At 46.8% G+C, this 13,959-nt stretch overlaps 1 protein-coding gene across 1 annotated transcript in view; it reads left to right on the top strand.

Annotated features, from left to right (window-relative positions):
- Positions 1-6,512: 6,512 nt before the first annotated feature.
- Positions 6,513-13,959, top strand: part of TRIM36 (tripartite motif containing 36) — a 33,695-nt gene continuing 26,248 nt past the window's right edge. The window contains exons 1-2 of the mRNA XM_027606470.2: positions 6,513-6,828; positions 9,125-9,359. Coding sequence (XP_027462271.2) covers positions 6,802-6,828; positions 9,125-9,359 — 262 coding nt within the window. The 5' untranslated portion in view covers positions 6,513-6,801. The remainder of the gene's footprint in view (positions 6,829-9,124; positions 9,360-13,959) is intronic.

Here is a 13,959-nt window from a genome sequence, read left to right as displayed (position 1 = left end):
TAATTTGAAAAAGGAGTATCTTAAACTACTTGGGCAAATAATGCTTAAATCATATTTTTTATGCAACTAAATGGCATGTTGTATTGTCACCTGTGGGCAGGCAGGGCAATCGGGATGCTGGAGGGAGACCCAAGTTTGAATCTCAAGGCTCTTTGGCATCTAGGCATGTGACCTTGAGGGTATTTTAATCTCTGGGTGGAGGTGAAGAGCCTTTGTCGTTGTCACATGGCCCCTTTGAAGGGAATCATACCTACTCACAGGGTTATTGCTAGGATTAAATGAATATTTTATGCAAAGTTCCTCATACTGTTATTGGCACATAGTAGGTCCTCAATACGTGAAAGCTATTACATCTAGCTGCTGTGACAAGTGTTGGGTGTTGAGACACCTCTATCCAAACTGTGATTATTAACAAGAGGACATAGGGAGTTGCCGGATAAAATACAGGATGTAGAATTACATTTGAATTTCAGATAAACAACACATAATTGTTTTACTATAAGTAGGTCCCTTGCAATATATGGGGTATACTTTTTAAATTTAATTTTATTTAAATTCAATTAATTAACATAGAGTGTATTATGAGTTTCAGAGGGAGAGTTTAGTGATTCATCAGTTGCATATAACACCCAGGGCTCATCCCATCAAGTGCCCTCCTTAATGTCCATCACCCCACCTGCCTCCCCTCCAGCAACCCTCAGTTTGTTTCCTATGGTTAATTGTCTCTCTTGGTTTCTCTCCCTCTCTGATTTTGTCTTTTTTTATTTTTCCCTCCCTTCCCCATGCTCCTGTTTTGTTTCTTAAATTCCACATATCAGTGAAACCATATGCTACATGTCTTTCTCTGATTGACTTATTTCACTTAGCATAATACCCTCTAGTTCCATCCACATCATTGCAATTGGCAAGATTTCATTTTTTTTTTGATGGCTGAGTAATATTCCATTGTATATATATACCACATCTTCTTTATCCATTCATCTGTCAGTGGACATCTAGGCTCTTTCCATAGTTTGGCTATGGTAGACATTGCTGCTATAAACATTGGGGTGTAGGTATGGGGCATACTTATACTAAAAAAATTATGTGTCTGAAATTCAAACTTATCTGGCTGCCCTGTGTTTTTGCTAAACCTAGCAATCCCAAGTGTAGGAATAACATGTAGTCAAAGGGGACCTGCTGATAACTTCTAAATATTGCCAATGTGGTTCCCCTCAAGTTGGACAAGGGACCCCTTTGCCCACCAGTGATGCAGCCGGTACACATTGCCAGTTAATGGAAAAATGTCTACCAGAGCAGTACTGCGTTCGTCTCATCAGATTTCAAATAACTGGTCTGGTGCTACTATTTAGTAAGTAAATGTCTATTGGATTTTCTCTTAAACAAACAAACAGAAGCTTCAATGGCTGGGAAGATAAGGCTTACAAGACATCAAACATTCATGTACGAAATGAGAGTATGTAATCGTGTTCAACTGAGTGGAAAGACTCTAAGAGTCAGGGGAGCTGATCAATGAAAACGAGACCAAGGAGGCTCTAGATCTGCAGCTTGAAAGATGAGTAGGATTTGGCCAGGCAATGGACATCTGAACTTCCGGCCTCGCTGGACTCCTCTCCCCTGAGGTTGTTCCCATAGAAACACTTTATGACAGGTAAGCTTGGCCTCTCAGAGGCTTGGGTCAATAACTGATAACTGCCATTCATTGTCCTTCACCTGTAACCTGCTGATGCCCAGCAGTGTAGACAGCGCATGTGCCAATCTACTGGGAAACGCCGTGATTTATTTCCTCACCGGCTACCTTGTTTCCCCTAAGTCCAAGGGCTCTCTTCATTTTGTCCCCAGGTTGTCCAATGCCTAGGGTCCCCAGCAGGGGGCAACGTGTAGGAGTATGTGGCCACATCCCCGCGTTGCGACTTTTTTTTTAAAGATTTTATTATTTATTTATTTATTTGAGAGAGAGAGAGAGAGAATGAGAGATAGAGAGCACGAGAGAGAGGAGCGTCAGAGGGAGAAGCAGACTCCCCGCTGAGCAGGGAGCCCGATCGATGTGGGACTCGATCCCGGGACTCCAGGATCATGACCTGAGCCGAAGGCAGTCTGTCGCTTAACCAACCATTGCGACTTCTTGTTGAGGACATACTAACAGAATGGTACCCTGGCTGTTTGATTTCAGACCAAACAGATTAAGAGTCATAGTGTCGCTCAGCACAGACTGCAATATGCGCCATGGTTCTGAGGAGCTGACTCTGCCAGGAACTTAATCTCTTGCTGGGTATTAGGAGTCAGTATGGAAAGAGACCAGGTCAGTTTAGTGAGTAGTGGATAGCCTAAAGGGTAACAGGTTTACATTTTAAATGTCAGGTAATGAACACTTACTGAGCTGCTCCTTTACCAAACCTGAATGGGGGGTAGAGAGAGAGAGAGAGAGAGAGAGAGAGAGAGTGTTTGTGTGTGTGTGTGTGTGTGTGTGTGTGTATGTGTGTGTTGGGGGTGTGGTGGTTGTTGGCAGTTGAAGTAGGGGGAAATTGACAACATTCTTCCCTGACCTTTTGGACTTGACGAAATTAGAGAAGACCGCTCATGCCTCTGTGATGGAAGAGCAATTAAGCAACACTGCATGAGATAATGTAGGCAAGAGTGCTGAAGGTCTGTGGACTTGCTGGGGGCGGTGATAGGTGTGGAGTAAGGCTTCTTTGGGTTGGACCTTGACCCATATTTTTTTTTTTTTTAAGATTTTATTTGACAGAGAGACACAGCGAGAGAGGGAACACAAGCAGGGGGAGAGGGAGAGGGAGAAGCAGGCTCCCCGTGGAGCAGGGAGCCCTATGCGGGGCTCGATCCCAGGATCCTGGGACCATGACCTGAGCCGAAGGCAGACGCTTAATGACTGAGCCACCTAGGTGCCTCTTGACCTGTATTTTATTTTTTATTTTTTTTAATTTATTTATTTGAGAGAGAGAGAGAGAGAGAGAAACAGCATGAGAGGGAGAGGGTCAGAGGGAGAAGCAGGCTCCCCGCTGAGCCGGGAGCCCGATGTGGGACTTGATCCCGGGACTCCGGGATCATGACCTGAGCCGAAGGCAGTCTTTTAACCAACTGAGCCACCCAGGCGCCCTCTTGACCTGTATTTTAAAAGAAAGTCTTGGAAGCAGAGGTGCTAGGATACTCCAAACTAGGAAGGGGTAGGTACCAAGGGATAGTACGTGCAATGTAAATTGGGAAAATAATGATTGAAAAAAACCCAACAATACAGATTGCTCACGTCATTCCCACTTAAAAGCCTTCAGAAGCTTCCTGAAGTCTACAGAAAAGAAGCGTGGCATTCCAGGCCCTCCGTACTGCACTAGACTCATTTTGTATTATTGCAAGTTCACCACCTCTCCTGTCCCTTGCCCCCCCAACACGCCAACATGCAAATACATCCATTCACATGCACATATAGCCCTCCCTGTTATAGTCCCACACTAAGCTCCTTGTAGTCTAGGACCTTAGCTTACTCTGCCCCTGTCACAAATGGAGCTATAGGGACAGCGATACCCATATGGAAAGTCATCTGTAAATACCCAATTGATAGGCTGTTACTGTAATCCAGGTACAGGGAGCCAAGGAGGCTCAGGGTGGGCAGGGCAATTAGCTGTAAGGATGAGAAAGGATAGGATCTGAGAAGGAACAGGAGAATTTGAAGGCTGATCAGAGGTACAGGGGAAGCAGAGAGGAAGATTAAAAAAACAAACAAACCTAAACCTTTTTTTTTTTTTTAAATCTTCCTACCAATACAGCCCTCCCCCCTTTTGTTCTTAAAACTTCATGGGTTAATAGTTTAAATGAATATGGATTAAAACGTTTATGGATTAATTATGTAAATTGCATTAAAAAGTTTCCAGAAGTAAAACATGCACATATCAAGTGCAAACAGTGCAATACAATGTGAGTGAAAAGTGTCTTCCACACCTGATTCCATCCCCTTCTCTACAATCTTGTTGCTATTTTTTGTGCTTTTATGTCAGAGACTTATTTTATTTACTTATTTGCCTATATAAGCTTTTACGCTTGTCTCATTTTTTTTGGCCAAAGTGGCAACATAAAGAATCCAATGGCTTTTTACTTCTTTAACAAGATGTTTTAGAAATCCTGCTCATCAGTACATTCACTTTTTTTTTTTAGTACATTCATTTTAACTGCTCCACAGTAGTCCATGCTATTGTTGTACATCATGGATGATAGTTTCTATAAATAAGGTCCCAACAAGATCTTTGTATACGTTTTTGTGCACACATGCAAGTCTTTTTTTTTAAAAGATTTTATTTATTTATTTGACAGAGAGACAGCGGGAGAAGGAACACAAGCAGGGGGAGTGGGAGAGGGAGAAGCAGGCTTCCCACTGAGCAGGGAGCCTGAAGCGGGGCTTGATGCAGGGCTCGATCCCAGGACCCCGGGACCACGACCCGAGCCAAAGGCAGCAGCTCAACGACTGAGCCACCCAGGCGCCCCCATGCAAGTCTTGAAGTAGGAAAATTCTTAGAAGTGGAATTGCTTGGTCAAAGGTATATGCATTTAAAATTGATAGGATTTACAAAAATTCCCTTCCAATAAGCTGTACCAAGCTACAGTGTCACAAAAAAGCTTGAATGGGCCTAGTTCCCCACATTCTGGCCAAGTGAGTTAAGATAATTTTTGAACCTTGAGAATCAGGTGGAAAATGCTATCTCATTGAAGTCTGATTTGCATAATGGAAGGAGGGCTTTCAAATTTATTTTCAGCCAAATATTGTCTGTACGAGTTTAATCTTTAGCTCATGTTAATGAAACCTTCTAATCTCTCTTACTCAGTTAACTAGTTAGTTTTGGACCAAAGCGCTATTCAGGTGGGCTGATGTGAGATTACAGCCAGAGGGGGATAATTTCACCCACAGGCCAGTATTAAAAACAAACACTGATATATAATGCTTTTTCATGGCTGAGTCTTTTAAAAAAACTCTATGGGAACATGGTGCCCTACGCGATACAGGTAACCAAATTATGCAGGCATTTGTTATCTTCCTCATTTCCCTCCAGATTAGGATGTTTCAGAACCTGTGGAAGGAAGCAGCCTCAGCTCCAGCACGTGGGGCCGCAGAGCCGGCATTAATCCGGGTCAGAATAGTCCAGTCACTACTCGGCAAGGCGCTCACGCGCTCACCCTCTCTCCACCTCATCTGTAAACTGAGGGCTTGCCATTAAAGACGATTGCTACTCCCTTGCTGCTCTGAAGTCCACACCGCTACACCATTATTTAACCGCCGGCTTGGAGAAGAGGCTACCACTGCTGACCCTGCTGCAGGAAGACGGTGGGAACTTTTCACAGCGACAGACGTCCCCCCAGATGGAAAATAAAAGTGCGCATAATTGCACAACCTGAACGGGATTCCTCTGCTGCAGCTGGGGTCCCTTCACGCAGCTGTTTAGAGCTCCCGTTTTCTCTGTCTCTACGGAAGGATGGAGTCAGCCAGCCCGGAAGGCAGTGGCCTGATCCCCTAATAGGGCTTCCAACCATCCCAGGTTGTTTTCGGTTCGCGGTGAAGCGAGACACGAGAAAGGCGTTTGGGAGCCGTGGCAGGGGGATCTGCCGCAGCCGGTCCCTGAGCCGGCCAAGCGCCGCGTGGGTGCGCGGGTGTCGCGGGAGCAGCCCAGGACCCGCGGCGCCCGTTTGCCCCGCGCCCTCCGTCCCCAAGGGGGCACCGCAGGGCGGCTGTCCGGGCTGGGGAGGGGGCGGCGCTCCCGCGTCGCCGGCTCGGGACCCCAAGCCCGCGCCATTTGGCGAGAACGTGTCGTGTGTGACGGCGCCGCGCCCTGGGGTGTCGAAGCAGAAGTCGAATACGAGTGGTTGGCGACCAGTCGGGGATGTGAAGTTCACCCGACGAACTGGGCTGGAAGAGAAGGAGGAAGAGCCGGGCGGAGATCGGGACCCACTAGGGGAACCCCCCGGCCCGGGAAGGGGTGGGGAGAGCGGCGTCTCGCGGCGGTCATCGCCTCCCCTGAGCGCGCGGCTCTGCAGCGCTCGGTGCGACGGCTCCGGGAAGGCGGCCCGGGCCCGCCCCCGCCCCCGCCGGCCGTCTCGAGTCAGGAAATGGGGCCTGGAGGTGACGAGGCCTCGCACCGCGCTTCACCAAAGCGCAGGGAAAGCAAACTGAAGGGCAGAGGGGCCGCGCCGGGCCGGCCGCCAGAGCTGCAGTCAGCCGCAGCCCCGCCCACCGCTCCACCCCGGCACCGCCCCGGCACCGCCCTCCACCTCCCCTGCCCCCTCGCTTCCGCCCCAACGAGGCTTCCCACCGCGGCGGGCGGCGACGGCGGCGGCCGCCCGGGAGGGGGCGAGCGGCCGGGAGCCAGGCGGCGGCGGCGGCGGCGAGAGCCCGGACCCCGGCGCGCGCCGCCGCCCCGCCCGGCCGCCGGCTGCCGCCCCGCCCCCTTTGTGCGGTGGGCGCTGTTGCCCGGGCGACGGCGCCGCCCCGCCCCGCCCCGGCCCCGCCCCTCCACGGCGTCTGCGCCCGGGTCTCCGCGCGGCCGCCCGCCCAGCCGCAGTCCGCAGGAGCCGCCGCCGCAGCTGGCCGCGGGGCAGGATTCCGGGGCCGTCGCAGGGAGCGCAGCTCGGCTCTCCGCTCCTCGTCGCGTCGGTCCGCTGGCCGGGTCCCGCTGACCAGCTCGCCTTCCGGCTCCGAACCCAGGCTCCCACGGCCGCCGCAGGGACCCGCCCACTAGACCCTGCCCTGGCCGTCCGTCTGCCTGTTTGGACCCTGCCGTTGATGACACCTGGCAGAAGGCTACCATGGAAGGGGATGGTTCCGACTCGCTGGTGAGTGGGCGACAGGGGCCTCTGCCTCACGTTTCCATGGCGGCTCCCCCCCCCGCCCCCGGCTCTCTCTCTCTCTCCTCCTCCCTGAGCCGGAGGGAGCCTCTCCTCCCGAGAAGCGAGGGCGGACGTGTGGTGGCCCCGCTTCCTCTTCGCCTTCCGCGCCCCGGGTTCCGCAATCCGGGGCGCCCCCTTTCTGCCCCTCGGAGGGTTGGACCCCGGGTCACCTGGGCCCGCGAGAGGGCGCCGATCGAGTGCGGCGATCGCCCACCTGAGCACCTTGGGGAGTCCGGGCGGGGCTCTTTCATGGGGTCCGGGCTGTAGAATTCATTCGCCTCGGGGAGTCGGGTGCCCGTCGCGGCTCGGGGCGCGCGTGCCCCGCGCGTGTCCGGCCGTCCCTTTGTGCCGGAGCGCTGTGGGGCCGGCGCTCGGGCTCCTCTCGGACCCCCGCGGGCGCGGCCCAGCCCGGGCGAGGCTCCTCCCCGGCTTCGCCAGCTCGCGCGCTGGAGGCGGGCTGGCCCTGGCAGCTGTCGGGGTACAAGTGTTTTTGTTTGAAAGGGTCTGATCTGCAGTTCTTTCCGACTTGTTAGTTTCCCGTCGAACCCCATTGATTTGGGACAGCTTAATTGTGGGAGCCGCCACTTCAACCTTTCTCTTAATTCAGGTTGTTTCCCTCAGTGGCTCTAAAAGGAAAACTCATTTTTCTTTCGGGTAAGAATTCCTTTATATCTGCCGTGCTTAAAAAGCTTATGTCCTCCTTTTTATGTACCAGAAAGATGGAAATAATTTGAGATCTTCCGCTGGGAAGCAAACCTTCCATCAAATGGGAATCTATCTTGGACCTTCAGAACAATATTTTTCTTTGGATCTATTTTGGACATTCGGAACAGTATTTTCCTTTGAATTAGGTGTCAAATTCTTTGTGAAATGAGATGGGATGTGAATATTCTATTTTCTTTGCCCTGAATTGTGAAGTGTGGCGATCTTCCAAATTTAATAAAATCCTGAGAGGATGTGGGCTTCTATGAAATATTTATTGAATGATGCAGCAAGAAACACATCAAAGACCATGGACAGTGATAAAGCCAGTTGGATGTAGTGCTTTTGTCGGGGGTTATTAAAGCACTTAGCATCCCTGTAGGGGGAATAGAAGAGCATACATTTTTATTTAATTGAAACAGGTGAATTAATTCAGTTCTAATTTTCTGTGGAGCTCCAGTAATTGAAATGATTGTACAAGGTTAAGAGGACCGTAAAGCTACAAGAAGGCTGAATATAGATTCATAGCACCTGCAGTTTGGGGGGAAAAACTACATATGGAAAGGATGGGAAAATGAGTATGAGGTCATCAAACCTTTTTGGTTGTGATAAGAAACTGAATGTTTCTCATGAAAAATAATGCAAGCCTGTAGTACTGAGAGCGTTTACAATGGTGCTTTCTAGTCCTCTCCACCCTTTCAATATTCATCAAGTGCTTTTAAGATAACCACTTTGCTAGGCAGCAAGAGAACCTCAAGCATTTTAGCTACGTTACAGTTGCAGCATATGAAAATTGGTCACATTTTAATGTAGAAAATTGCTGATGATTCAGCTTGTAAATAGATTTCAAGGAGCCTTCCACGAACATGCTGGCTAACCCAGTTTTTGCCAGCCCTTTTCTGGCTGTAAGAGTTAGTGTGCTCAGGAGGAACATGGTCTCATTCTTAGTGTGATGTCTTTTATTGAAGTCATCTACTTTTAGGATTTCTCAGACGTCCTAAATCAGTGAATTCATGATGATTTGAATAATTTCATAATTGATGGAATATTACGGTCCCCTCATATCTTGTGCTGATTTTTCTCCGACTTCAGTGTTTTCCATGTCTTGTGTCCGTTCAGTTCTAGGCTGTGGGTGTTGGAGTGGGGGGCGATGGTACGGGAATTTCATTGCCAGAAAGGAATTTCAGATTATACACTGTTTCTTAATTCCTTTTGGCATGGTAAATTTACACACGTACTCATCCAAGAGGTATAAGCACATTAATATATTTACCCACTAACCATGAGAGACTATGGACTCTGAGAAACACACTGAGTGTTCTAGAGGGAGGGGGTGGGGGATGGGTTAGCCCGGTGATGGGTATTAAGGAGGGCACGTATTGAATGGAGCACCAGGTGTTACACGCAAATGATGAATCATGGAACACTACATCAAAAACTAATGATGTAATGTATGGTGATTAACATAACATAATAAAATAAAGTTAAAAAAATATATTTACCCACTAACAGCTTTTGATTCTGATTTCTTTTCCTCAAGGTTACGATTAAGAATATCGAAAGAGAGCTCATTTGCCCAGCATGCAAGGAGCTGTTCACCCACCCGCTGATTCTCCCTTGTCAACACAGTATCTGTCATAAGTGTGTAAAAGAGCTCTTACTGACCCATGATGACTCATTCAATGACGTGGGATCGGACAACTCCAATCAGAGCAGTCCTCGACTTCGGCTCCCGTCCCCTAGCATGGACAAAATTGACAGAATTAGCAGACCAGGTATGTGACCGAAGCTCGGGGCCTGGGAGTTTCAGCGATAATCTGTGGAGGGGAAATATTTGTGCCCTTTTGCGGGTTGGTCTTTCTGGGTGAATAAATTAAAACTAGTTGTAAAGGCACCCTTCCCTCTTTTCAAATGTCAGAATGAACTGTTACACACTTAAAGTTGGATATTGAACACCAGCTTTGTGTCAGACCCCTTAATAACCGTCTTTGTCTTAGGGGGTGTTCTGACCCTGTGGGGTCCTTTATATGAGGGATGAAGTGATGGACCACGGAAGTACTTAACTAGGGAATCCTCTGTCTACGGTAGTATGTAAATAAATACGCCAAATTAAGGGACAAGACTCCATAATGACTCTTCCTCGAAGGTTTTTTAGATGAATTATTTACTGTCATTTTGTCCTTCCTGAGGATTTTATCTTCTTCAGCCATTTTAAAATCTTTTTTTGAAATCAGGATTTTGAATACCAGCCAACTAGGGGTAGAATTCTGTAGTAAGGATAGAGGTCGATCCAGATGTTACAGGCACATGTGCTGTATCTTTATTATACGGCCATTGGCTCCCGCTGGATGGTGTTAGTTTCTCCCGGACATCCACTGCAGGAGTAAGGTAGAACAAAATCAATTTGAAATCCCAGGGAACAGGGCCACTGGGGATTTCAGGCCCAACATCAGCAGTGAGGACCAAGGGGAGGCAGAGGTTTGGGTAGAAATATCTCAATATCACGTTAGGCACACGCTTTGTTTGGAGGAGAGGACGTGAGTGGCTGTGAGCACCAGACTTCAGGCCTTCAGTTCTGCCCAATTTGGTCTTGAAGGTTTCACGTTTGGTCCTTTAGGCCACTCTGTTTATTTCTCCCCCTTGGAGCATAGGAATTATTTTTTAATCTTAAAAAACTTAGCCGAAGAGAATCTCCTTCCCCTCATTTGCATTTAGCGAACGCTGTCTTTTTTGGTCCGCACTGTGATATGGAATCTCATCTTTGTGCTCCATCAGACAGTGGGTAAGAGTGGCTTTGATCTAAGAGCAGTATTACGCTATTTTAAAAACACGTATTTTTCTTTAAATGGTAATCACGAATTACTTGGAAGCTATTTTGCACATATAAAAAATTGTAAGACTATATTTTAAAAGGAGCATTAAGTGATTGGGGTTGCAGGGAGTAGTATGAGGTCAGAGAGGGTCATGCTTACTGTGAGCTCATCACTTGTATGTTTCCCTCCCTGCTAGGAACTAGCTGGCACCGGGGGGCGGGGGCGGGGGGGGGCAGATAGGGTGAGGGGACAGATCTCAATAGCTTGAAATTACCTACCAGAGAAAACAGATTCTGTTGGTAGATCCATCCTCATTGGCTAGTTAGGGACAGACCCCCTGATTGACCAAGGAAATTCACTTTTTGTGTATTAATATTTAGCACAGACCATTCAAAGGAATTTGTTACGTACTAGTATTTCTATAATTAGATTGTGCTTCTATACATATTATATGAAATCCTGTATCTTATGTGGGCTTCTAATCTTAACATTTGGTTGGTATGTGATTCATATGGAGTTTGAGTGAAATACAGATGAATATTCTTAAGAAATATAAATGATATATAATTAAAAATATATAATTTAGGAGCTCACCTAGATAGTACTTGGTGGATGTTTAATAAATATTTATGGAGTGGTTGTTGAATGACAAACCTCTGCTAAAAGATTTCTACAAAGCATGCCATGATGGCTTTTATTCAATAATCGTGGCCTTTTCCCCCCCGCAGAACAAGCGATCCATTGCACCATACTTTACACTTTCTAGATCAGAAAAAGAATTACTGAGAAGTTCCTCCCTCCTCCCTGTCCTTTAGGAAGAACCCTGTCAAGTTGGATCATGTCCTGAGAGGGCGGGGAGTTAGAAAACGTGGAAAGGGCAGTTAGGGGAAATAAAAAAGAGTATTTAACTTGGAGAGGGAGAGACTGCAGAATATGATGGCCTGTCTTGTGAAAGAGAAGGTAAACTGGGAATCTTCACAGCAGAGGCTCCAGATCAGTGAGTGAACTAGGAATGCAGATTTCAGGCTCAGCGGGAAAGAAAACTGACAGGACAGGCTTTCCAAAGATGAGACTGTCATCTCCCTGTCTGTGGAAGTGTTCAAACGTGGGGTCACATTGAGATGCTGCAGGGACCAGATACATTAGGGAAGCAGGTCCCAGGCATAATAAATACAGGAACCTCTTTGCTTTTACTTCTTTGATATAGAGATAGTAAAGAGTTCATTTTCCCATCACCTCAGCTGCCGTAAGGAAACCAGCAGCCTAGGTATCAGCGGCTGGCTGACTCCAGGCCTCGCCTGTTAAGAGACAGCAGTGCACGGTTCTGTAGACTAGACTGGATGCCTTGTCTGAGGAGGCCACAGCCCTGGGCACTTGGCACGTGTGCATTATCATATGGGTTTTGGGGGTGCCAGATTGTCAGATTTACTGCCCCCCCAACAAAAACCTTTTGTCTTTTAAACATTGGCAGTTAATTCAAATCATTTAAAAAACTCCATGCCAGCTCAGCATAGGATAGGGTAGCCAAAACACATCTTTGACTATGACCCATCCAGCATTTGGGCCATCAGTATTTGAAGTCTTTGTTTTAAGCAATGGATGAGGGACCACCATTTGCAGACATTGTAGAGGGGATTTCTGCCTTGGGTGGTAGGTCGAGTCAGTTGTATGTCAACTGCTTTATCTTCTCCAACACTGAAGTTCAATACCTTGCATTCATTTGCATTCATTCAGTCAACAAATATTTCATTTACCTGCTGGTTGTCGGACATGGCTAAATGCTTGAAGAGAGGTGAACAAGATAGATCCGTCCCTCCTTTTTAAGAAGCATATAGACTGCACTGTACAGAGCTTCATAGTTAGAACCCAGTCATTCATTAAGAGCATACAGAGCAAGTTAACAAATACAAGTAAAGCCCTCAGAGTGGGAAGGCCCCAAGTGTAGTAATCATTCCTGGAGGCTTTTATCAAATGAATGTGGATTTTAGGATTGCCCTCCTCCTCACGATGGGAGTTTTAACTTAGTAGAGGTGATTATATTACAAATATAATGCCACCCTCCATTTATGAGGCATTTGCCTCTAATTTTTCTTTGGCGAGATTCAAAGAGAAATTCATAGGGAAGTAACGTTTCCCCCCCCACCCCCCCTTTTTTTTCCCCTGGCAGGTTTCCTTTTCTATTTTTCCTCATTTAGACATACTTGGGAAGGATAATCCTATTCTGAGCAACTGGTGTGGGAGGAGTAGAATTCTAAAAATTAGTTTAATTAGACCAGGACTGCCCAGAACAGTAGCCCCTAGCCCCGTGTGGCTGTTGAGCACTTCAGATGTGCTAGTCTGAGCTGAAATGTGCTGGAAGCATAAAATACAACTCCGAATTTCGAACACTCAGAATGAAAAAAATATGAAACACCTCTAGTAGTTTTTATCTCTCTCACATTTTTGAGGGGATGGTATTTTGGATATATTGGGTTAAATAAATAACAGGTATTATTAAAATTAATTTCACTTGTTTATTTTTCATCAATCTGGCTCCTGGAAAATTGAAAATGGCAGATGTGGCCGACGCTGTTGGCTCACTTGGCCCCATTTGGATATCATTGCCTTGGAGATTTGACAGATTTTTACAATAAAAGGGTGCCTCGAAAGGCGGGTAGGGTTTGTGTTCTCGATACTGTAACACATTCAATTAGGTAAAAATAGCCACATTACTGTACATTTTGGGTCACATATGTGCAAGCTTTCCCCACATTTTGTATTTCTTTTTGTCGGGAAGATACAGTCCATTTTAGCAATGTTTATGTACAGTGTTGATACACATCAGTAAAAAAAAAAAAAAACCCAACAAAAGATGCTTTGCTATTGCTCTGTCTTCAGCAGTTACAAGAACTATGATTGTTTACAAATGCGAACCTACAAGATCGGGTTTGGGCCTTTTGAGGGCTGTCCCAACAAGGAGTAATTCTGAACTCCAAGGTTAGCTTGATGAACGCTCTTTTAGAGGCTGGTTCCATGAATACCATGTGTGCCAGGGGAAAAAGCACATTTTCTTACTGTTAACTCAAGAATTGTGTTGTGTACGGGACACAGTTGCTGCTTTATCTTTTGTCAACAAGTTGTGAATCTGCTCTTTGAAATTAAATTCTAAATCCAGCTTTCTGTTCATTGTTCACAGCGGCACAGCGGAGATCTTTGGGGTGGAGAGGTAGAAAACGCTTTCTTGCTTGTGCGGCCTCAGGCAGTGTAGTGTGAGAGTTCTAAAATTTAATGACCTTGTATATCGTAAAGTTTTGAAACATCAGTGGTCAAGTGTTGCGAATTTTCTCGAAAGGGGACAAATTGGGCCGAATGACTTAAAGGTCAACAGGACTAAATTTCCACGCGAGGCATCTGGGGTTTTTAAAGGGAGCTCCGATCCCGCATGCTTCCTTTTTGCCCATCTGCGTGACAAGATGTTTTTGAAGAAAATGACATACCCATGTTGTGCGCTTTTTTTCTTTTAAATAACCTTAAAAATCCTCTGCGTTTACGTCGTGGAACAAAGCTCATTCACGGCCATCTT

This window comes from Zalophus californianus, chromosome 5 (assembly GCF_009762305.2).
Source record: "Zalophus californianus isolate mZalCal1 chromosome 5, mZalCal1.pri.v2, whole genome shotgun sequence".
NCBI classification, from domain to species: Eukaryota; Metazoa; Chordata; class Mammalia; order Carnivora; family Otariidae; genus Zalophus; species Zalophus californianus.
The sequence above is the reverse complement of the archived record's forward strand: the minus strand, read 5'-3'. Positions and strand labels throughout refer to the sequence as shown.